The sequence below is a fragment of the Elephantulus edwardii genome, unplaced genomic scaffold, assembly GCF_000299155.1.
Source record: "Elephantulus edwardii isolate Elephantulus edwardi_28Jun2011 unplaced genomic scaffold, EleEdw1.0 scaffold00042, whole genome shotgun sequence".
Taxonomy (NCBI): domain Eukaryota; kingdom Metazoa; phylum Chordata; class Mammalia; order Macroscelidea; family Macroscelididae; genus Elephantulus; species Elephantulus edwardii.
Window position 1 is genome coordinate 3,201,417 of NW_006399792.1, and position 25,955 is coordinate 3,227,371.

The 25,955-nt window shown below is 38.3% G+C and overlaps 1 protein-coding gene across 6 annotated transcripts in view; it reads left to right on the forward strand.

Moving 5' to 3' along the window:
• The window catches only part of MAPK10 (mitogen-activated protein kinase 10), a 487,811-nt gene that overhangs the window by 342,376 nt on the left and 119,480 nt on the right, over window positions 1-25,955 (forward strand). For 4 of the 6 annotated variants that reach the window (XM_006885244.1, XM_006885247.1, XM_006885246.1 and 1 more), the window contains one exon: window positions 22,684-22,813. In XM_006885244.1, coding sequence (XP_006885306.1) covers window positions 22,684-22,813 — 130 coding nt within the window. Of the gene's footprint in view, window positions 1-22,518; window positions 22,814-25,955 lie in introns of those variants that run through there. The other 2 variants (XM_006885249.1, XM_006885248.1) reach the window with 2 other exon arrangements.

Genomic DNA, 25,955 nt, shown 5'->3' on the forward strand with positions numbered 1-25,955 from the left:
ATACCTACCAAAAACCAAATCAAGCCTTCTACCCTTGAGTTGATTCCGACTCACAGCAACCTCCACTGGATTTCTGAGCCTCTACTTCTCCATGAGACTAAGGTGTGCCTAATACAGGCCATGGTCTTCCAATTACTTGCTCTGCATCAAAGAGCTGAACAATGACTGATTATGAAAGAAAAAGAATCGATGCCTTCGAGTTGTGGTGTCAGAGAAGAGTCTTAAAAACATACCATGGACTGCCAAGAAAACAAATAGGTCTGTCTTGGAGAGGGTGAAAACAAGTTTCACCTTGCAGGCTAGGATTTTGAAGCTTTATCTCACATACTTTGGGCATGTGGCCAGGAGAGACTGGTCCTTGTAGAAGGACATCATGCTTGGAAAAGTGGAGTAAGGAGCAGGAAAGGAAGATCCCAGATTAGATGGATTGATACAGTATTGGGGACAACGGGAGTTGGTGTGTCAGAATTAGGGAGACTGGCTTCAGACAGGGTAGGGTTCACAGCTGCTGTACATAAGGTCACTATGGACCAAAGATGACTCAACGTCACACAACAACAACAATTACAACCACAACAACAACATCAACACTATTGTGTTGTGTCTGGTTTTTTGGTTCCCCACCCCCTCAAGTTAGTATTCTAAGGTCTTCTTTCATAATTTAAATATGTTGTTTTGGTAATCAATGTGAGTGTTCACGTAAAATGTTATTTGCATTATCTCATAAATAACATGATTTTAAAGTAGTTAGTGTCATATAGAACACTTTTTAACATTAACATTTTATATTATAATTGACTAATTGCATTTTTGGCACAGCATACTGCCAGTAATTTGATCATAAACTTGTGAGAGCTCACTCTCTTATCTTTCCCTCCTTATTTGTTACCTTAACATAGCAATAAAGCTTTGGTTTATGACAGAAATTCAGAGAGAATTATAGTTTTTGTTGCAAAAAAATACAACAACTAGTACAGATGCTAAAATAAATCCCTAGCTAATAGGCCTTTCCTTAGCTGAGCTTTTTGAGACTGATATATTAGTCCAACAAGCAGTTTGGGTTTTATTAAATCCTCAGATTCGATCCCACATCCTGTGGTGATAATTCTTCGTGTTTATTAGTTTCTATACTTCATCTTGACTTTGTGCTGTAGCTCAGTTAGTTAGATAATAAAAATGAGACAATAAAATAGCATATTTTGTCTGTGTATATTTTTCAACTATCAAAATGCAGCCAGATTGACTATCTCGATAGCTTGGACTCTTTATTTTTTCAAAGAGCAATACATTTGACTTTTTAGTAGTATCCTATTTTTAGTAATTCTTCAGCCCCCAAGCCCTACAAGTCTATAGATCACCTTTCATTTATCTGTTCCTGGCTGCCTTTATTTTGCAGCTTGAGCAGCTTAGATTTTATGCCTTGTATTGAAATCATTCTCCATGTGAACTTTCTACTACTTGTCTTCCCTTCTCTTCTTTCATTGCAAAATGCAAATTTTAGTTAAATCCGCCTTTTCATCACTAATTTTGTTGTTGTTAAGTCGACTCAGAGCAGATTCTATTAATCACAGATTTGCGCCTTGCTCTATTCTGTACAACCTCCTGTATGCTCAAGCTGATTTTATTCAGTCACTCTTGAAGATCTTCTTCTCTTTCTCTAACTTCAACTTTCCCAGCGTGATGTGTTTTTATTTGTGTGGTTTGTGGGTTTTTTCACCAAACAATGGTCCCTTCAAGCAACATAGCCCAAGTATGTGAGACAATTTGATCATCCTTGTCTCAAAGGATATTATATCAGTGAAAAACACATTTTTAACTTGTCACTTAGGAGATGGACATAGATTTGGCAAACACAGAGGAGATAAGATAGGTATCATGCCATGTGGCAGTCACTAACTACTAAAGAAAAAGAGACTAAGAACTTCCTCCAGAGCTGACAGAGGGAGAAAACCACCTCCAAATAGCCAGTGCCTCCAATCCTGACTTAACATTTTAAATTGTAAGAAAACAAATTTCTGCTCTTTAACGTCACCCATTTTTCACTACACCACCACTGAAAACAAATACAAAGCCAAATGCTATTAGAATGAAGCTAAAAAGCTTCCTCCATCACATCTCTATTAACATCTGCACCCATTTAATCCACCGTCTTTGCTGATAGGATATGTAAAGTATTTTATCCTAAATAAGCCATCTAGATTCAACTTTGTTTTATTGATTCAAGAATATCTTGAGTAATTATCCTACATTTTTGCTGTGTTGTTGTTGTTGTGGGCCAGCAAGTTGGAACTGACCCAAAGGTGACTCTCCAGTGGGATTTTGTTATTGCTGTAAGAGCCCTCAAGTCATAGAAAACTCATAGTGACCCAATGAACGAAAGTCCTGAACTCTTGCATGACTTTCATCCTTTCTCTAGGCTCATGGGGTTTCCTGAGTCAAGCAATTTATGGAAGTGGATGCCACTCCTGCTTCCAAGCTTGTTTTAATTGGGGAGTTCCACCAAACACTGTCCACTATGGGTAACCATTATTGCATTTGACAAGAGAGTATCCATCCTACATGTTTCATATTTCTTCAAAGCTAAAATTTTATAATGTTGTTGTTTGTTGTTATGTGCCATCAGGTTGACTATGATGCACAGCTACCCTATAAACAGTAGTTATGAATCCTACTCTATCCTGAGCCAGTTTCACCATCTCTGACACACCAGCCCTCACTAGCCCCAGTTACTGTGTCAATCCATCTCATCCAGAGTCTTCCTCTTCTGTGTTGTTGCTCTACCTTCCAAAGCACAGTGTCCTTTTCCAAGGAACAGTCCCTCTAGGCAACATACACAAACTCTGTGAAATGGAGCCTCAAAACCTGTGCCTCCAAGGAGAAACTTGGTTTCACCCTCTCTCGGACAGACCTGTTTGTTCTCGTGGCAGTCCTTAGTATCTTCAATACTCTTCTCTAGCACCACAACCAAAAAGCATCAGTTTTTCTTGTCATCTTTGGCCATTGTTCAGCTCTCTGACGCGTTGTAAGTAATTGTGAAGACCTGGATCATGTGCACCTTAGTCTCTAGACTGACATTACTGCTTTTAGCGCTCTGTAGAGGTCCCTGACAGCAGATTTTGCAAATGCAATTCCTTTAATTTTCTGACTGCTAGTGCCAAGAGTGTTGACTATGGAACCAAGCAAGCTGAAATTTTAATAATCTCAACCTCTTCTCCATCTATCATGATGCTGCCAATTGACCCAGTTCTGAGAATCTTTGTTTTGATATTGAGCTTCAACCCATAGTGCAGTCTGTAGTCCTTAACCTTCTGCAGCAAATGCTTCTAGCCTTTCTCAGTTTCAGAAAGTAAGGTTGTGTCATCTGCATAGCATAGATTATTGATGGATTTTCCTTAAATCCTGATGTCACACTCCTCATAAATATCAACCTCCCAAAGGATCTGTTCCACATATAGATTGAGAAATTATGGAGACAGGACACATCCCTAACACACTACTCTTCTGATTTTGAACTTTGAAGTGTTTCCTTGCTCTGTTCTGAGGACTGTTTTCTCATCCAAGTATAGATTTTGCATAATCACAATTAGGTGTCCTGTGAGTCTCATTGTTCTCAAGGTCAGCCACAATTTGTTGTGATTCACACAGTCATTTACCTTTACATACCCAAAGAAACACAGACATTCTTCTGATTCTCTCTCCTTTCAGCCAAGATCCATCGGGTATTGGTGATGATAATCTTAGTGCCATGGCCTGTTCTAAACATAGCTTGTATTTCTGGTAAGTCTCTGTCAATGCACTGTTTCAGTCATTCGTGGATGGAGTGAATCAGCTGCTGTGGCCACTCGAGAGAGAGTGGACAGTGGTGGAAAGTATTAGCATCACAGAAGTGACCAGAGGCCAGAGCCACCATTTCAAGGGTTGGCTGGGGAATAGGAAGGGGAAAGAAAGTGCTGACTGGGCAAGGAAGGGGTCAGAAGGGGAGTGGCAGAAGTGTATGTTGGCAGAGCTGGGCAAGGCACTGCAGAACCAAGACACAGGCACCAAAGTTGGGGAGAGGGAGTTTTGAACAAGTACCAGATGAGTTACTTGTGTAGTGGGGAAGTGTTCTGGGTAAAATCTTTGTCTGTCAGACTTGCTCTAAAATTGAGCATCCAAATCAAAGTAGACTAGGAAGAAGGATTGGCCATCCACTTCTGAAATAATAGGCTTTCAAAAACCCTATGCACAATAGAGCATACTTAGATTAGACTAGCAAATATGATGTCTGAGGTGGAGCAAGGAGGAGAAACAGTTGTAAGCAAACATTAGCAATTAGAATGTGAGAAGCATGAATGTAGGTAAATTGAATATTGTTAAGAAAGAAATGGAACACATGAATTTTAACATTCTAGGCACTGGAAAAAGAAAATGAATTGGCATAGGACATTTTTAATCAGACAATCATGCTATTTACTACAGCAAAAATGAAAAGATAAGGATAACCAGGGTCACATTAATGGTTAAAACAACCATTTCCTGTTCCTTCTTGAAATACAATGTTGTAAGTGGAATAATATCTGTATGCATACAAGGAATACCTGTCATTAATGCCATAATCATTAAAATATATGTACCAAAAGCCCAAAACATCCTTAAATATTGCAACCCGAGGCTTGAATTTCCTCTTCATGTCCTTGAGCTAAAGAAATGCTGAGCAAGTTCAGCCAATGGAAAGAGTATACAGAGTCATACCAAAAAGGAATTAATTAATGAAACAACATATGAGCAAGAGCCTATGGTGATGAAGGAAGAAGTTCAGACTGCTTTGAAAAAATTGGCTAAGAATAAGGCCCTAGGAATTGATGGTTTACCAATTGACATATATCAACTAAGAGATGCTACCCTAGATGTGCTCACCAAGTTGTGCCAAGAAATCTGGAGAACAGCTACTTGGCCAACTGTCTGTAAGAGATCTATATTTATTCCCATTCCAAAGAAAGGTGATACCACAGAGTGTGGATATTATCAAATAATATCATTGATTTCACATGGAAACAAAATTCTGCTGAATATTATACAAAAATGACTGGAACAATATGTCAACAGAGAACTGCCAGAATTGCAGCCTGGGTTTAGAAGGGGCCGTGGTAGTAGGGATATTATAGCTAATATTAGATGGATCTTGGCTGAAAGCAAGTAGTACCAGAAGAATGTCTATCTTTATTTCATTGATTATGCAAAGGCATTTGACAGTGTGGATCATAACAGACTGTCACTAACTCTGAGAAGAATGGGAATCCCAGAACACTTGATTGTGCTAATGTGAAACCTATACTTGGACCAGGAAGCAGCTGTCAGAACAGAGCAGGGAAACACTGCATGGTTCAAAATTAGGGAGGGTGTACGCCAGGGATGTGTCCTGTCTCCATACCTTTTCAACCTGTATGCAGAACATATTATCCGAGAGGCTGGGATCTATGAGGAGAAATGTGGGGTCAGGATTGGAAGAAGAATCATCAACAGTGTGCATTATGTAGATGACACAACTCTGCTTGCTGAAACTGAGGAGGACCTGAAGAACTTGCTGTGGAAGGTCTGGGACTGCAGTCTTCAGTATGGTTTCAGGCTGAATACCAAGAAAACAAAGATTCTCACCACTGGGCCGATTGGCAGCCTCATGATAGATGGTGAAGAAATTGAGATTGTTCACAGTTTTGGTTTGCTTGGCTCCACAGTCAACACTCTTGGCACCAGCAGCCAGGACATTAAAAGACATATTGTGATGGGAAAGTCAGCAGTTAGAGACCTCTTTAAAGTGCTGATGTGCAAAGATGTCAGTCTGGAGACTAAGGTGTGCCTGATACATGCCATGGTCTTTGCAATCACTTGCTAGGTATCAAAGAGATGGACAATGACTAGGGATGATAGAAGGAGAAGTGATGCCTTTGAGCTGTGGTGCTGAGAAGAGTATTGAATATTCCATGGACTGATAAGCAAACGAACTTGTTTGTCCTGGAGAGGGTGAAGCCAGGCTGCTCCTTGCATCCAAGGATTCTGAAACTTCATCTGACATACATTGGACATACTGCAAGGAGGGACCAGTCCTTGGAGAGGGATGTCTTGCTTGAGAGGGTGGAGGGACAGCGCAAGGGAGAAAGACCCTTGAGGAGATGGATTGATACAGTGACTGGGGTAATGGGGGTACGTGTGTTGAAGATAGTGAGAATGGCACAGGACAGGGAAGAGTTTAGGGCTGTTGTATATAGGGTCGCTATGAGTCATAGGCAACTCGACAGCACATAGCAACAACACAAAAACAATCAAAAGCCAGAGCCAAAGATGAAGAAATAGATGATTTCTACCAACTTTTCAGTCATAAACTGACTGAACGTGCAACCAAGATACACTAGTAATAATGCGCAACTGGAATGCAAAAATTGAAAACAGAAAAGAAGAATCAGTATTTAGAAAACATGGGCTTGGTGACAGGAACTAGGTCAGAGATAAAATGATAGAATTTTGTATAATCAGTAATTTAATCATTGCAAATAACCTTTCATAAGAATCATAAACACAGGCTATACACATGGACCTCACTTGTTGGTCTTCATAGGAATCAGATTGATTACATCTGTGGAAAGAATCATTACAAAAGTTCAATATCAGCTATGAAAACCAGACTAGGCACTAATTGTGGAACAGACCATTAACTACTCATATGTAAGTTCAAACTGAAGATCAAAAATATTAAATCCATCTACAAGATTCCCAAATTTGACCATGGGTCTATCCCACCTAAATTTAAGAGCAGTCTCAGAAACTGGTTTGAGGCCTTGAACACTAATGAGTGAAGAACATATGAGCTCTGGAAAGGTTATCAAGAATATTATCCATGAAGAAGGTAAAAGGTCATTATATTGAAAGGCAAGAGAGAAAGGAAAGACTGAAATGAACGTCAGAAGGAACTCTGAATATTGCATTAGAGCACCAAGAATCCAAAACAAAAGAAAGAAATCAGGTAGTCAAGGAGCTGAACAGAAGATTTCAAAGGGCAGCTAAGAAAGACAAAGAAAAGTACTATAATGAAATGCAAAGAGCTGGAATGGGAAATCAAAAGTGATGAACTCTCTCTGAACTGAAGAATTCAAGCCTTGAGTAGTAATACTTACGGATACTATGGGCAGAATATGGAAAAATCCAGGAAGCATCAAAAGAAGATGGAAGGAATTCACAGAACCCATGTACTAAAAAGAATTGAATGACATAGAAGAATTTCATGAAACAACTTATGTTCAAGAGGCAATGGTGATGGAGGAGGAATTTCAAGCTACTCTTAAGGAACTGGCAAAAAACCCCAAACTAAAACAAAACAAAAAAAACACCCAGGAATTGATGGAATATCATTGACATATTTCAACAAACAAATGCAGGCCTGTGTGTACTCACCTGGTTATGCTAAGAAATTTGAAAGAAAATCACCTGGCCAATTGACTGAAAGAGATCCATATTTATTCCCATTTAAAAAAAAAAAAAAAAGGTGATCTGACAGATTGTGGAATTTTGTAATAGCACATGAAAAACCATTTTCCCTCCTCTTGAACATAAAGCTTCTTTTGACTTCAGAAGCTCTCTAGCCTCTACTTCAGTAGCACTATCTTACAGAAATGTTCTCTGAAGAGTTATATATACTTGCTTATATTGCTGTTGTTATATATTCTTAAGTTGGAATCAGACCATAGCTGACCCCCTAGTGGGTTTTCAGAGGCAGTAATCGCACTGGAAGAAGTAACCCTAATTTGGATGTACTTATGTAGGGAGCTCTGGTGCCTAATGATCAGAAGTTGTGATTCAATCCCAAAGGCATGCAGTTCAAATCCACCAGATGCTGCATGAGAGAAAAGTGAGCAATCTTCTCTGCCTTGTAGCTTCTCTGAAAACCTGCCATAAGTCGGTTTCAACTCAATGGTACATAACAAAATTATGTGGGTAGCATTCTGTTTTTAAATCGCCTAATACATTTTATTTTTTCAAGTAAAATGTAATTTGTTTGTTTGTTTCTGCTATAAAAGATATGTACAGAAGTTTGGTTTATTGTATATTATATGTAACCATTTATTAAAATTTTAGTTTAATCTTCTATAAAGTAATTATCCAACAAATTTTAAAATATCCATCAAATTTTAAAAATAGACATGGTAAAAGATTTGTAAGTCTTTTTTGACATGCTTGAGCTAAATGTATTTGATCTTAGTATCATTAAAAGTTTGTTTTTCTCATTTTCATATATGGATATTTATTTAAGCCAAATATAGAGACAAAGGCAAGGATTTTGAAGCTCCATTTCAAATACTTTGGGCATGCTATTAGGAGGGACAGCTCTCTGGAGGTGTACGTCATGCTTGGAAGTGTGGAAGGCCAGCATAAAAGAGGAAGACAGTGAGATGGACTGAGACAGTGACTTTAGCAACTGGTCAAGTGTGAGAGAAATGGTGAAGACGATACAGTATAGGTGAGGTTCAGATCTGTTATTTATAGGGTTGATACTACTCACATTCAACTCGATAGCACACAACAATAACATATTTACACTATTTTGTTAATTTAACTTGATCTTCAAAAATAAATATTATTTTACATAATAAAAATTACTAATGGGATTCAGTTTACCCCAATTGTTGTTGTTGTTATGTGCCATCGAGTCGCTTGTGACTCACAGTGACCTCATGTACAACAGCCCTAAACCCTGCTCTATCCTGAGCCAATCTCACTGCCTCTGACACACCCATTCCGATTACCCCAGTCACTGAATCAGTCCACCTGATATAGGGTCTTGCCCTTCTGCACCATCTCTCCACCCTCCCAAGCATGATGTCCATCTCCAAGGATCTCTCTCTCCTTACAACATGTCCAAAATATGTCAGACAAAGCCTCTGAACCCTTGCCTCTAAGGAGCAGCTTGGTTTAACCCTCTCCAGGATGAATCTGTTTTCTTGGCAGTCCAGGGTACATTCAATACTCTTTTCCAGCACCACAGCTCAAAGGCATCAATTCTCCTTCTATCCTCCTTAGTCATTGTCCAACTCTCTGATGTATAACAAGTGATTGCAAAGACCATAGCCTGTATCAGATGCACCTTAGTCTCCAGAGAGACACCATTGCTCTTCAGTACCCTGGAGAGGTCCCTAACAGCAGACTTTCCCATTGCAATATGCTTTTTTTATTTCCCGGCTACTGGTAAAAAAAAAAAAAACAAACAAAAACCCCAACCAACCATACATGTATTTATAATTCTAAAACATAAAGAATTTAAGTGTTTAGATTATTTCACTTACATAAAAGTTATGATATTTCAGAATGAGTCAATTTGGAAGTTTATACATACAGAAAACACACACACACATATACAACACTTTCTCTTTACCAACAATGTAATGACATAGAGAACTTTTGTGGGAGAATATTTGTTGTTATTGAAGTGAGTCTTGTGCATTCTGGCTGTGCTCTAAATTCAAAATACGTCATGAATGATTGCATAAGTACAGCTCTTTGTCTATTTTGGTATTCATTAGTGCTTCATGTACTTATGTTCCTAAAGTAAGCACAAACAAAACCACGAAGGCAGGATGTAGGGAAGAGGTTGTTAAATTTAGCTGGTCAGAAAATCCATTTGGGGTCAGTAAGCTGGTAGTTAATGCTGCCATTCAACAGGAAGAAGGTGGAAAATGGAAGACTCATACATGCATTTAGGAGGAAAATCAATACTCAAGTTTGATTGGTGTGGTGCTGCTTAGAACATTGTGTGAAGAAATCCCAAGGGGTAGTTTGGAAGTGCCAATTTTCTGTTTAAAATGCTCATATAGATAGATTAGGTGGGGGTGATACTACATAGTCACATTCTTAGCTGAATGGAAACATGTTGATCTTAGTTAAAAAACATACAAACAAACCAACAACCAAAGAATAGCCTGTGATCTTGTTTTATCCTATTTATTTTTTCTATGATTATAAAACCCAGGCTAATTTTATTTTTTAATATTTGTAATTTTTTTATTTATTGTTGCATATTTTCTCCTCCTTTTTCCTCCTCCTGCCCCAACCCACCCTGAAATGCACCCTTTTTTCCAGATTGTACGTATAATGCCTAATCATGTATTTCTTTTGGACTGTTCTATCATACTTTTTTCCTACTATATTTCTTAAAGGTTTTGGTTTTTTCTAAAAAAAACAAAGCCAAAACTTTGTCATATTTCCACACTCAGTTTTTCAGAATTTCTTGAGAGTTCATCTTTTGTTTTTTATCAAACTCAAGGAGTAAACTTTTAATGGAAGATAGTTGAATTCACAGATTGTCCATGCACTAATTGTTTTATGAGCAATTTATTTCTTCATAGGAGCTCTGGTAGCCTAGTGGCAAGGAATTGTGCTGTGATCCCAAAGGCATGCTGTTCAAATTCACCAGATGCTCTCTCTGCAGGAGAAGGATAGGCACACTCCTCCTGTGTGATTAATTGTCTCTGAAAACGTACTGGAGTTTCAGCTATGGTCAGTTCTGACTTGACAGTACAAATTAAGAAATATGCCTTGATTTCTTTACTTCTACTTTTACTTATTTCTAACTTTTACACAAAATTCTCATAAAAATACATCTTAGTATTAGTAATATGTGTTTGAAAATAAATGGAAATTTTTATTATTATCAACAAATTTACCTATTGTAAAATATATAAATCAAAGAATTATTTATTTGTTAACAAAATGCATAATGCCTAATTGAGTGGAAAAAGGAAATTAATTTAAAATTAACACTAAAAAAGGCATATATTTTCTTATTTACAAAGTATAGCATTTATATCAATTATAATGTGCTACCAAATTAGTGAAATGGCTTATAAATACAGTCTTTTCTTTAATGATGTTGTTGGTATTGTTAGGACAACTCATAGTGATCTTATTTACCACAGACCTGAATCCTGTCCTATCCTCCCATCCTTATCATCTCTGATATAGTCACCTTGTCAACCCACCTCCTAGGGGTCTTCCTCTCTTTCATTGACCTTCTACCTTTCCAAGTATGATATCCGTTTCCAAGAAATAGGCTCTCCTGGTGTTGTTGGTGTTGTTGTGAACCATTGAGTTGGAACCAACCCACAGCTCACTCTCCAGCAGGTTTTCAGAGGCAGTTAATTGCAACAGAAGGAGATTGCCCGTCCTTCTCCCATGGAACAAACAGCTGGTGGATTTGAACCATGTGTCTTGAGTATTGCAGCACAGATTCATACCACTAGGCCACCAGAGCTCCAGGCTGTCATAGCAACATGCATTAAATATGAGAGAAAATTTCACTATCCTTGCCTCCAAATAGCCCTCTGGTAGCACCTTTTCTAAGACCGATCTGTTTGTTCTTTTGACAGTCCTTTCCATTTCAAAGAAAGGTGATCCCTTATGATGTGGTAATTATTAAATAGGGCTATTAATATCACACAAATATAAAATTTTTATGATGATTAAGAAATAGTTACAGCTGCAGTTTGACCACAATTCAAGTTGGATTTAGAAGAATACATAGAATGAAAATTAATGCTTGTGTTAGATGAATGTTGACTGAGGGTAGAAAGATATTTTTTAATGTGTTTTATTTTCTAGACAAAGGTATTCAATTATGTGGATGTTAATAAAATATGACAGCATTATAGAATTGGAATTTCAGAATACTTAATTGTGGTCATGCAGAAGGTGGTTATAGATCAAGAGGTACTTAACTGAAGAAGAGGATAGTTCATCATTTAAAATAAGGAAAGCTGTGTATCAGGGCTGTATCCTTCACCAAACTTAATCTGCATGATGAGTAGAAAAAAAATCTGAGATGGGTTACATGAGAAATAATTCAGTACTGGGATTGAGAACAAAGATCTTTAAATTATTAAAAACAAAGATATCTTTTTGTGAACAAAGATTTTACTTAACCTAAGCCATGATATTTTCATCACTGTCTTTGTATGTTAAAACTGGACAATATCTAAGAAATATGAAGAATAATGGATGCATTTGAATTGTGGCATTGGTAAAGAATATGAAGGTACCAGTAGTAAGGAGTTGTGGTTCAAGTTCACCAGCTGCTTTGGACAAAAAAAGATAAGCAAATATCCTCCTGTGGGACTTTCTGTCTTTAAAAATCAATAGACATTCAGCTATGAGTCCATTCTGAATTGATGACACATAACAACACAACAGTGTAGACTGCAGAAGATGAATAAATACTCCTCAGAAGTGGTGATAGTTAAACTTTATGTCAAATATTTTGGGCATGTTGTTAGGAGTAAACTTAGGAATGACATGGTTGGTAGAGTACAGGGCATCAAAAAAGAGGAAGACTCAAAAAGATGGATTGACACAGTGATTGCAACAAAGTGCTCAAACTGTCCATCATCCAGACTTTGAACTGAAACTGTCCATGGAAGCAACTTTTCAGCTAAACACGCTGACTGATAAAATAAACAACATCATTGGTGCTTATTGTGCTATTTTATTTAAAACAAAAATCACATGTATGAGACCTAATATATACCTTAAACAACCACTCTGGAAGGCAGTTTGGAGTTTCCTCAAAAGGCTGTACATAAAAATGTCATATCCCCCAGCTATTCAACTGCTTGGAATATACCTTAAGAAAATGAGAACTGAGGCACAAACAGAGACTTGTGCGCCAATGTTCAATGTTCATAGGTGTGTTATTCACCATCACAAGACCATGGAAACAGCCCAGATGTTCAACCACAATCAAATGGATTGAGAAATGTCGGTACATTCTCACTATGGAATATTATGCAGAGAAACAGAGCAGGGAGACACTGCATGGTTCAAAATAAAAAAGGGGATCTGTCAGTGATGTATTTTGTCTCCATACCTTTTTAATCTGTATGCAGAACAGGTCATCCGAGAAGCTGGGCTGTATGAAGAGGAATGTGGCATCAGGATTGGTGGAAGAATCATCAACAACCTGTGTTATGTAGATGACACAGCCCTGCTGGCTGAAACTGAGGAGGACCTGAAGTGCTTGCTGCAGAAGGTCAAGGTCTACAGTCTTCAATATGGATTGAAGCTCAACATCAAGAAAACAAAGATTCTCACCACTGGGCCAATTGGCAGCATCAGTATGGATGGTGAAGAGATTGAGATAGTTAACAGTTTTAGTTTGCTTGGCTCCACAGTCAACACTCTTGGTAACAGCAGCCAGGCAATCAGGAGACGAATTGCATTGGGAAAGTCAGCTGTGAGGGACTTCTCAAGAGTACTGAAGAGCAACGACGTGAGGCTGGAGACTAAGGTGCACCTTATCCAGGCTGTAGTCTTTGCAATTATGTGCTATGCATTGGAGAGTTGGACAGTGAATAGGGATGATAGAAAGAGAATCGATGCCTTTGAGCCGTGGTGTTGGGGAAGAGTGTTGAATATACCATGGACTGCTAGAAGAACAAACAGGTTTATCCTTGAGAGGGTGAAACCAGAGTGCTCCTTGGAGTCAAGGATTCTGAAGCGTCATCTGACATACTTTGGGCATGTTGCAAGGAGGGACTGGTTTTTGGAGAGGGACATCATGTTTGGGAGAGTGGAGGTATAGAGCAGGAGAGGAAGACCTTTGATGAGATGGATCGATTCTGTGACTATAATGGTAGGAATGACTGTGTTTGAGACAGCGAGTCTGGCACAGGATAGAATGGCATTTAGGGCTCTTGTACATAGGGTAGCTATGAGTCACAAGCAACTCGATGGCACATAACAACAACAACAACAATATTATGCAGCACTCAGAAGCAATGATTTTGTAAATTACTATCTAAGGGATGGACTGGAGAGCATTATGCTGAGTGAAGTAACTCAGTCCCGTAAGGATAAATACTGTATAAGACCATTATTGTAGAAATAGAAAGATAACTGGTAAAATGAGTATGCACATCCAAGAAGGGGAAGGGAAGGGGCAGGCGGATGGGAATGGGTGGGGGTGGGTTGGGGGAGTGTGATGTATAATTACAGGGTTGTACAATTTGATGTGTGGAGGGCAGGGTGGGTAACGGAAAAGGGGAAGATCCATAATAAGGCTGCAGAGCCCTTTCCTTCCTCTCCCAGAATGGCTGCTGAAAGACTCCAATTACACAAAACAGCAGCTGTGCTTTTTCAGTCAAGGATGTGAAACTGCATTACCCCCTTTCCCAGAAATAGTTATCTGAGACCCCAGCTCACTTCCTTATCTTGTAGAAAACATCTGTGAGTATCCCCTCCCTCAAGTTCCTTGTAAGAGAATATAAAACCCCTCTCTAACTTTTAGTGGGGGCTGGTCTTCTGCTTGGAAGCCAGCCCTGCAAGTTTCTCCTCAATAAAGTCTTTCTTGGCCTGAACTAGTTTCTAGCCTTCCTCAGTGACCTTACTGTCTGGTGTGGAAAACTGTACACAAACCTTTGTAAGTAAACAAGTATGAAATAAAAATTTTAGTTAAAAAAACAACAAAGATTAGAAAACAAGATGTGGAAGACAATTTAATAGAAATAGAGCAACCAAAATAGAAACAAGAATGTTGACAGTGTGAAAATACTATATCACCCAAATAGTATGCAATGAATTGTTAAATGGGAACCTAAATTGCTATGTAAGTTTTCATCTAAAACAAATTAAAATATGAGTTTGTAAGTTATTACAGTTGAAGAAAAAGAATATTTGTACAAATAGTCATCTGCAATTGCCAGAGGGGGAAAAATCCCCCAACAGAAAATGCATTAAGAGCAAGACTTGGCTTTCCAGAGTATATGTTTGTGTATGTGCATATGTATTTGCATATTTATATAAATATGTATGGAGAGATAAATATGCTTTTATAGCAGTATAAAACTGGATTAAATGATGACTGGAGGATAGCAACAGGATATATTTTTGTTTTGGAACGGACTGTAAGAAGTGCCAGTGGATTAGTACTGAATGTTAAGAAGTCTTATCCTTGCTGGGAAATCTTCTTATAGATTTATCTTTTTACCTACTTGAAGATAAAAAAGAGAAAACTGTTGAAGTAAAAATAAATAAAAAGTTCCACAGACGAAGACTCTTCTAAAAGCTAACTCAAGAGTAATGGGAAAATTTCAGATATTAATTTATGACTGCATGACAATAATGATGCCAATTTGCAAATGTATTTGCTAAACTGTTGCCAGTAATCACCCAGGAATTATAGGAAATGGGAAAGATATTAGTGTCAGCCAGGGTTCATGGTAGGAGACAGAAACATTTTAAGCAAGCAGAGATTTAATTGAACTCTTGAAAAATCATTGAAAAGCCTGGAAGGGTGGCCTCTCGTCTGGGCCTCCTGGAATGACTCCCAGACTCTAGAGAGTTGAATCACCCAGATAGCGCCCACCTCTCAAGCTGGCCTGGACCTTATGACTTTCCCAAACAAATAGCCCTAGTTGAGATTCAGGAAATTATAGGACTAGAACTATGTACATGTTATAATGATCCTCTATACTTCCTATTTGGAAGCAAGAGTGGCATCCACTTCCTAAACAACATGCCTCTGGAAACTCTATGAACGTTGATAAATGTCAATAGTTGTAGAGGAGCTTCAGGTCTTTTGTTCATAGGGTCCCTTTGAGTCATGCAACAACATCACTTTCTATACTGTTAACTCTGCTTCAGCAACTCCTTTTGACTGGGGAGAACACATTCTCTTACCTCTACAAGATCTACACTGTTAACTGCTTTATTTATTTAGTGCTGTTATAATAGCAATAGGCGATCGGGTGGCCTAGAGGTAAGGAGTTGCACTGGCAACCCAAAGGTATGCAGTTAGAATCACCAGCTGCTCCTAGGGAGAAGGATGGGCAATCATATCCCATGCAATTAGCTGCCTCTGAAAATCCACTGCCAGGTCAACAACTATGGTCCACTTCCAACTTGATGGCACACAACAGCAATGTAAGGTTAATAGGGAGCTCAGGTAGTCTTGTAAAGAGTTGCATTGCCATCCCAAAAGCAAGTAGTTTGGATCCACTAGCTGCTCCATGGGAGAGATGGGCAATCTCCTGTGTGATTTACTGTCTCTGAAAATCGCACAGAGCATCAACTGTGAGTCAGTTTCAACTAGAAGACACTTGACAGCAATGATATAACAGCAGTGGGGAGCTTTGGTGGTCCATAGTGAGTTCAGCAGTTAACCCTAAGGTGGCACCTCTTTGGCAGTTCCAGTCCCTCAGCAGCTTTGTGGGGAAAAGATGCGCAATCTCCTACCATGAGATTTATTGTTGTTATGTAAGAAACTGACTCATAGTAGACCTTGCAGTGAGTAGAGGCAGAGAGGAGATTGATCCTCTCTCATCGAGCAGCTGGTGGATTTCAGCCTCTGGCATTTGTGTTGACAGTGAAACTCCTTACCACTAAACCACCAGAGAGAGCTGCCCTCCCCTGTAATTCATACCTCTGAATAACTTGCTGAAGAGTTAGCAATGAGTTGGGTCTGACTCACTGGCAATGAATTGAGTTGATAGTGGAATTCCACACATGATTGGCTTAAACACAAAGCTGATTCACAATTTGGGAGGCTAGAAGTCCAAATTCAGGGTGCTGGATATAGGGTAGGACTTTTTAGTTTCTATATACGGTAATGTGGGTCCAAATAACATACTTTGCTCCAGGCTCTTACTTTATTATGACAGACTGTTATTGTGGAATAAACCTGAGAAATGAGGTAAATTTCTAATGGATTTGTAATTATCAGGATGATTCAAAATTGCTGATAACTGGATGCATGCCAGAGATAGCCCTTATTGTAGAAAACACCCTGAAGGAGAGCCAAGAGTACTGATTCTGAAAAATAATCATTTTAAGACCCAAATCTGTTGCTATCAAGTCAATTTTAAAATTATGGATATTGTGTGTTGCAGAGCATAAATGTGTTCCTAGAGATTTTCAAGGCTAAAGGTTGGTGGTTTAAACCCTATCAGTTAACCTTTGGAAGATAAGCTTGGTGATCAATATTCATAAAAACTACAATAAAACTGTGGAATGGTCCTAATCAGTAACAAATTGAGTCACAATAAGTCTGAATCCAACTGTAACAAGTAGGTTTGGGTGGTTGTTTGGTTGTTGTTTGGTTGTTGTTGTTGTTTTCAGAAGTAGATCTTCAGGTCATTGTTCTGAGATGTCTTTCAGTAGGTTAGAACCACCAATCATTTGTTTATTTCTCAATCTCTTAATTGTACCACCCCTTCAATGAATTCAATGTTTATTGATTGCTCATTGTAGATGAGACACTGTAGAAACATCATGGACACATTATAGTCAACTTATCAAGTTTCCATTTTCATCATCATCATTTCAATTATGGAGATGCTAATTTCCTGTGGTCACATAATTAATCAACAACAAAGCTGAGATTCATACCTACAATTGCTTCAGAAAAGCTATACCCAAGAGAAAGAGAATGTCATATTTCTAAGAGGAATTTTCTAGCAGCTTCCCTCCCCATAGACCCCAGAAGGTGGCATTTTCTTAGGTCTCACACAAAGAGAGACTGGCCCACTGTCAACAGGAACTGGTCACTCACTATGTGTGACTTCCATTGATTAGCTTCACTTAAAGCTGACATGTATAAAGAGACGCCTCAATTCATTACATTATGAGGCATGTAACAGTCAAGCTGAGCATGCATGGCCAATATTCTTGCATTCAGTATTCCGAAACAGAGCCTGATTAATAAAAGGTTGATGGATGAGGACAGAATCAGCCTTAGAGACACTGTGATCAGATGCTATCTAGCTACAATCTCATGAATCGTAATAGGGAACTTTATCAGTCTACCTAGCTGACTGGATCCAAGCATTTAGTTAAAAAGGGCACTTTCTTTTAATTTTTTTTTAATTTTAAACTAGTTTATTTACAAAATTTGAATACAGATTCTTTCCATTTTCTCACCCTTCGAACCATCAAATTGTACAACCCCATGATTAAAATCCCTTCCCCTGGAGGGCACTTTCTTATTTCATTATCCAGTGTCAGCATTGGCCTTGCTGATTCTTTTGTTGTTTTTTACAGTATAATTAATTAATTAAAAAAAATTTTTTATTTTATATTGGTTTATTTACAAAGTTCATATACATTGTTTTTCACACCATATCTTTCCCATTTCCTTCACATGCATCCTACTCATTGCTGATTCTTTTATGTCTCCATATCCGACTGATACTCTTTTTTAGATATATTAAAAGATTCCAGTATTTTCTTTTAAGAAATAGAACTGAGTCCCAAATGATCTCATAGATTTGTACATTAATATTCATAGCAGCATTATTCATAATAGCAAGAAAAAGAAAACAGCCCAAATGTTCATCAACAAAAAAATAGAGAAATTATGGTACTTTCACACAATGGAATACTATACAACATTCAGGAGCAATGATTTCATAAAATAGTATATAACGTGGGAGAGCTGAGAGAGTAGTATGTTGAATGAACAAGTCTTATAAGAAAAAATACTGTGTTTTTGTAAAAATAGAAGGATAACTAGTAAAATATGTATAGAAGTCCAAAGGAGGAAGAGTTAGGGTGGAAATCACTAGTTAACAGAATTTGGTGGGGTGGGGTAGAATTGTGAAAGAATTGGAAAGATCTACTGGGGATCTCAAAAGACAGGGTAATTGTGGACATAGATCAATGGTGATTAATTTTATGAAACACAATGTATAGAGATGATCATATAAAATTCAGTATGAATATAGGATTTTGTGAAATGCAACATACATGAATGAAATACTATGTATATGAATTTTGTATTCAAACCGATATTTTTTTAAATATTACAAAAATAATCAGTTTGTAAAAAATTACTACTCCAATCTGTCTTGTGTTCAGTTCACACAATTGCTTTATTTTAGAGAGCAGATTTAATTATTGCCTTTACAATTTTCATCTAACTTTGTACACAGCCTATAAGACATATGTCTATTCATTGACTATTCCTTTGTCTGTACTGCCATTGGTTGATTAAAAAGAATGAAAAATAAACTAGGACTGAAGTACCGGTGCTGAGATATAGTTTAACAGCAGAAGAAGTTTAGAAAATATTGGATTTTATATTAACATAGTCTTAGCTTGAGTCAATAATGTTTGATTCTTGATAGCAAGGAACCTAATATGTGATTTAGTTACTAATGAGATGAGTGCAGACTTAGTTGTCTTAATTGTGTCAGAACATAATTATTGAATGAGTGGTGGGTAAATGATTATGAAGTTGATAGGTCTATCTTAAACTTCATTGACATTTCATGCCTGTAAGAATAATAATTATTTAGTTCAAAGTCCACATTTTCAAAGAATATTGACAGACTGCCAAATAATGAGAGAAAACTGGCCATATGGGACTTGTGCAATATTCAGACAAATGGTGATAGGTCACTGGTGATGCTTAGCTTGAGAAAGGGAATACTTAGGTAAAAAAACCCCAAACAATAAAAACCTAAACTATTGGATACTTACTCTAGCCAAGCATTTGTGATAAATCTCCTAACATATTTTAAATTTTAGGGGTCTATCATAATGAAAAACATATATTTTTAATAGCCTCAGAAGGAAGAACTAGCACAGCAGGTGCAAACCATAGAGACAACTGTTTTCATTATAGTGATAACATTTCTAACTCTCAAAGCTATCCAAATAACAGAATAAGCCACCTTGAGGTTACTAATTTGCATGTTATTGGTGGTACTCAAGTAGAAATTGTATGGATATTTTTGAAAGGAAATGCAATATTACATGGATGCATGGACTAGATAAACTCAGACTTCCCAAATGATTTTGTGAGTCTATCATTATCTTGCAGTAGAGCAACCCTCTTCCTCCCCTTCAGTGACTTGAACTGTAAATATCTAAAAATCACTTCCCAATTCAATGACTGAACTATAGGGCAATCTAATTGCTGTATTCTCTCCTGATAATGACAAGAGGAAGGAAAAAAAAGAATCAGCAGAACCCAAAGCTATGGGGATGAGAAACAAATACGTTGTTCGTATATAATACTGAAAAAAGTTCTCATTTCCTCATTTGGTTTCATTTATTATTATCGCAGAATAAACAGAATTGCATTTTGGTTTCTTCTCAAAACATAATCTATTTTAAAGAACAATAAAATTCTCACTTAAGAATTTAAAATAGTAGTAGCATTTAATACTATCTTTGCATTTAAATGCTTATGTTTTGTGTCATGATTTTAAGTTTATTATCCCTAATGATCATAAAGCATTACTCTTTTGAGTTTTATTATCACTGATGTTGATGGTTTAAGTATCACTCAATCTATGCTTTCATGTGAATTAAGGCCACATCTCTCAAACTGTTTCCTGTTAATAGGGAAAGAAGAAATACTCTCTTAAAGTAACCCAAGAATAAGGCCATTTTAGAAGTATAGAACCCTGTTGCTGTTATGTGCCCTCAAGTCATTTGCAACTCATAGCAACCCTATTTACAACAGCTCTATACCCTGCTCTATCCCGTGCCAATCACACTGCCCCTGACACACCCATCCCAATTACCCCAGTCACTGAATCAATCCATCTCACAGAGGGTCTTCCCCTCTTGTGCCGTCCCTCCACCCTCCCAAGCATGATGTCCCTCTCCAAGGACCTGTCCCTCCTTGCAACATGCCCAAAGTATGTCAGACGAAGCCCCAGAATCCTTGCCTCCAAGGAGCAGCTTGGTTTAATCCTCTCCAAGATGAATCTGTTTGTTTTCTTGGCAGTCCATGGTACATTCAATACTCTTCTCCAGCACCACAGCTCAAAGGCATCAATTCTCCTTCTGTCCTCCCTAGTCATTGTCCAACTCTCTGATGCATAACAAGTGATTGCAAAGACCATGGCCTGTATCAGGCGCAACTTAGTCTCCAGAGACATACCATTGCTCTTGAGTACTTTAGAGAGGTCCCTAACAGCAGACTTTTCTATCGCAATACATTTTTTTATTTCCTGGCTGCTGGTGCCAAGAGTGTTGATTGTGGAGACAAGCAAACTAAAGCTGTGAACAATCTCAATCTTACAATCCATCCTGATGCTGCCAATTGGCCTAGTGGTGAGAATCTTTGTCTTCTTGACATTGAGCCTCAATCCATATTGAAGGCTGCAGTCCTAGGCCCTAAGCAGCAAGTGCTTCAGGTCCTCCAGCAGGATTGTGTCATCTGCATTACGCAGATTGTTAATAGATCTTCCACGAATCCTGATGCCACAATTCTCCTCATAGAGCCTAGCCTCCCAGATAATCTGCTCTGCATACATGTTGAAAAGGTATGGAGATATGACGCATCCCTGGCGTACACCCTTCCCAATTTTGAACCATGCAGTGTTATCCTGCTCTGTTCTGACTACTGCCTCTTGGTCCAAGTAGAGGTTTCGCATTAGCATGATTAAATGTTCTGGGATTCCCATTCTTCTCAGAGTCAGCCACAGTTTGTTATGATCCACACAGTCAAATGCTTTTGCATACTCAATCAAACACAGATAGACATTCTTCTCGTATTCCCTGTTTCAGCTAAGATCCATCTAACATCAGCTACAATATCCCTAGTACCACGACCCCTTCTAAACCCAGCTTGGACTTCTGGCAATTCTCTCCTGATGTGCTGTTCCTAGATACTATATATTTATAAATAAGAATTAAGAGAAAAAGTGATTTACTCAGAGCCACATGGCTAGTGAAAATGTGAGCATTTTTTTTCTTTGTCCCACAGTCACTTATTCAGTTATATGTTGTATTCTTGGCAAGATACAATTATTACCACTTTTAGCAAGTAGAATGTGTCTACTACCATTTGTTATTGAGTTAATGCTGATTAATTAGGACCCCATATGTGTCAGGTCAGTCTAGAGATTAAGATGTACCTGATCCAGGCCGTGGTCTGCACAATTACTTGCTAAGCATCAGAGAGCTGGACAATGACTAAGAATGGCAGAAGAAGAATTGTTGCCTTTGAGTTGTGGTGCTGGAGAAGAGTTTTGAACAGAACATGGATCACCAAGAAAACAAATAGGTCTGTCTTGGAGTAGGTGAAACCAGGTTTCTCCTTGGAGGTTCAAATTTTGAAGTTTCATCTCACATACTTTGGGCATATGGCTAGGAGGAGATATGTCACTGGAAAAGGACATTATGCTTGGGAGGATGAAGGGACAGCACAGGAGAAGAAGACTTTAGATGAGATGGGTTGACACAGTAACTGGGGCAATGGGATTAGGAGTGTCAGAATCAGTGAGACTGGTACAGGATAGGACAGGATTCAGAGCTGTTGTACACAGGGTTACTATGAGGCGTAGGTGACTCAATGCTACATAACAAAAACAATAATGTGTAAGATAGAACTGTATGGCATAAAGTTTTCAAGTAATGACTTTTCATATGTAGATACACCAGACATTTATTCTGTTGTACATCTGAGTGGATCCCAACTTCCAATCTATTTTTTAATAGGCTAGCATGATAACCATTTGTACTATCAAAACATATTTCCGTAATGAGGGACATTTATATCTTTCTTTGCAGCCTGATTTATATGTTTTATAAGTAGGTAGTATATGAGTTAAATTCCATAACTATTTTCTCTGTAACTTATGCCTTTGTTTAGGAAGACAGGCTTCTAAGGATTTCCCTTGTCATTAATTCTGGGTTGTTCTTGGATGTCTACAGTGCTGCGTACGATGCTGTCCTCGACAGAAATGTGGCCATTAAGAAGCTCAGCAGACCTTTTCAGAACCAAACGCATGCCAAGAGAGCTTACCGGGAGCTGGTCCTCATGAAGTGTGTAAACCATAAAAATGTGAGTTGGCTGTTATTTTTAAACCACTGACACTGGGAGCTTGTGGGATTTGGAGAAAAGTAACTGAGCCAACTTGAATAGGAAAGGCTTCCCTCACTTTGGAATTTCTGTGTTAAGATTGTTTATTCTACCCATACACTTCATTAGATCTCATTGTCCTCATGGTAGCTTTCAGCTTAAAATTTATCTAAAAACCATATGGTATAGACAGGATGAATTTGACAGATATTTCTCTGTTATATAATTAACCGTATTTGGTTATTTTTGTTCCAACTTAACCACAGAGCTTCATGGTGTGTTGTTTGGTTGTTGTTTTTTTTAAAATAGCAACAGTAACAACAACAAATGATAATTTATAGTTCCTGTTAACTTAGTTAACAGGTGAAGAGTTTTATTTGTCCTATTATCCTGTGTTTGTTTTATCTCTACTCTGGCACTATACAAGTTATGCTTCAGCATCTTATTTTATGTAGGGTGGTCAAATAAATTGGCATATATTTTTAAATTATTACTAAATAGTCATCAAGAGTATATTTTTACTGGAAGTTAAGGGAGTCTACATATTTTGAACTTTCTTCATTTCAGGCTCTGAGTTTCTTTAACTCCAATAAAGGCCTCTGGGTTCTTTCTTTGCTCCAGTTCTTTTTAGTAAAGACAAAGAGATGAGATCTTTAATTACATTAAGTTGGTATAATAACTTCCTGTAAAACATGAAAATCCCACAGACTACCTGAACTATCAGCACACCTTTATAAGGAAAGGATCTTATAAGTTTAACTATTCATGGTGACACTGAGAAAAAGCAGCTATCACAAAAGGAGCATATCGTTAAAAGATACTTGAAATACGAATATGAGGACTTGAGCTCAGTGACAGTGTTCTTCTGTTAACCATAAACGACATCCAAGCAGATTTATGCACACCCATGTTTATTGCGGCTTTGTTCACAATAGCAAGGAATGGAAACAACCTAAGTACCCATCAACAAACGAATGGATAGAGAAGCTGTGGTATAGTCACACAATGAAATACTATGCTGCAATAAAAAACAAGGAACTCATGCAATATTATTCAAAATGGTTAACCATGGAGGACATTATGCTGAGTGAAATATCTGAGTCACAAAAAGACAAATATTATATGGTGCCACTGTTGTAGAATGAGGCTGACGTTGGGGTGGGGGTAGGACTGAGAAAAACTGAATAAATTATGTTTACTGCATTGAAGCTAATGAGGGAGAGAATAGTTTAAAATTAATCTATTTTAGGTTGTTGTTGTTTGTTGTTGTTATGTGCCATCGAGTTGCTTGCGACTCATAGCGACCCTATGTACAACAACTCTAAACTCTGTTCTGTCCTGTGCCAATCTCATTGTCTCCAACACACTCATCCTAATTGCTCCAGTCACTGAATCAATCCACCTCCCAGAGGGCCTTTCCCTCCTGTGCCTGCCCTCCACCCTCCCAAGCATGATGTCCTTCTCCAAGGACTGGTCTCTCCTTACAACATGACCAAAGTATGTCAGATGAAGCCTCAGAATCCTTGCCTCCAAGAAGCAGCCTGGTTTAACCCTCTCCAGGATGAATGTTTGTTTTCTTAGCAGTCTATGGTACCCACAACACTCTTCTCCAACACCAAAGCTCAAAAGCATCAATTCTCCGTCTATCCTCCTTGGTCATTGTCCAGCTCTCTGATGCATAACAAGTGATTGCAAAGATCATGGCCTATACCAGATGCAACTTAGTCTCCAGAGACATACCATTGCTCTTGAGTACTTTAGAGAGGTCCTTAACAGCAGACTTTCCCATCGCAATACGTCTTTTGATTTCCTGGCTGCTGGTGCCAAGAGTGTTGACTGTGGAGCCAAGCAAACTAAAGCTGTGAACACTCTCAACCTCTTCACCATCCATCCTGATGCTGCCAATTGGCCTAGTGGTGAGAATCTTTGTCTTCTTGACATTGAGCCTCAATCCATATTGAAGGCTGCAGTCCTTGACCCTAAGCAGCAAGTGCTTCAGGTCCTCCTCAGTTTCAGCAACCAGGGTTGTGTCATCTGCATAACGCAGATTGTTAATAGATCTTCCACCAATCCTGATGCCATATTTATTCTCATAGAGCCCAGCCTTCCAGATGACCTTTTCTGCAAACAGGTTGAGAAGGTATGGAGACAGGATACATCTCTGGTGAACGCCCTTCCCAATTTTGAACCATGCAGTGTTTCCTTGCTCTGTTCTGATGACTGCCTCTTGGTTCAAGTATAAGTTTCACAATAGCACAATCGAGTATTCTAGGATTCCCATTCCTCTCAGAGTCAGCCATAGTTTGTTATGATCCACACAGTCAAATGCCTTTGCATAGTCAATGAAACACAGATAGACATTCTTCTGGTATTCCCTGCTTTCAGCCAAGATCCATCTAACATTAGCTACAGTATCCCTAGTACCACGACCCCTTCTAAACCCAGCCTGGACTTCTGGCAGTTCTCTGCTGATGTGCTGTTCCAGTCATTTTTGGATAATCTTCAGCAGAATCTTGCTCGCATGTGAAATCAACAATAGTGTTCTATAGTTTCCACACTCTATTGGATCGCCTTTCTTTGCATTTATGGGGTAGTGAAAATAAGTATTTTGCACCACTTTATGAAGTTTACTTAAATCCATTAATTCACACTTTAGAGCTGTTTGAGTCTTAAACTTGTTTATATGGATTGGTTATATTATTTTGTGAATGGAAGATTGTCAACTATAGTTTTAATCTTTATTTTCCCCTGGCACATTTAGTAGAAAATATGTGTCTGGGAGACTATTTTGAGTTACAGTTGATACTTTTGAATTGTGGAGCTGAAGAATAGTACTGAATATCCTATGGACTGCCAAAAGAACAAAAGAATATGTCTTGGAGAAAGTACAACCCGAGTGCTCCTTGGCAAAGGTTGTCTAGACTCATCTTTCGTACTTCAGACATGTAGCTACACGAGGCCGTTCACTGCAGAGTGAACATCATGCTTCGAAAGATGGACAGTCAGCAAAGGAGCCCCAATGAGATGGATTGACATGTGACTTCGGCAGTGGGCTTGAGTGTTCAGAGATGATGAGGATAGCATGGGATAGGGCAGGATTTAGGTTGGCTCTTAATAGGATCCC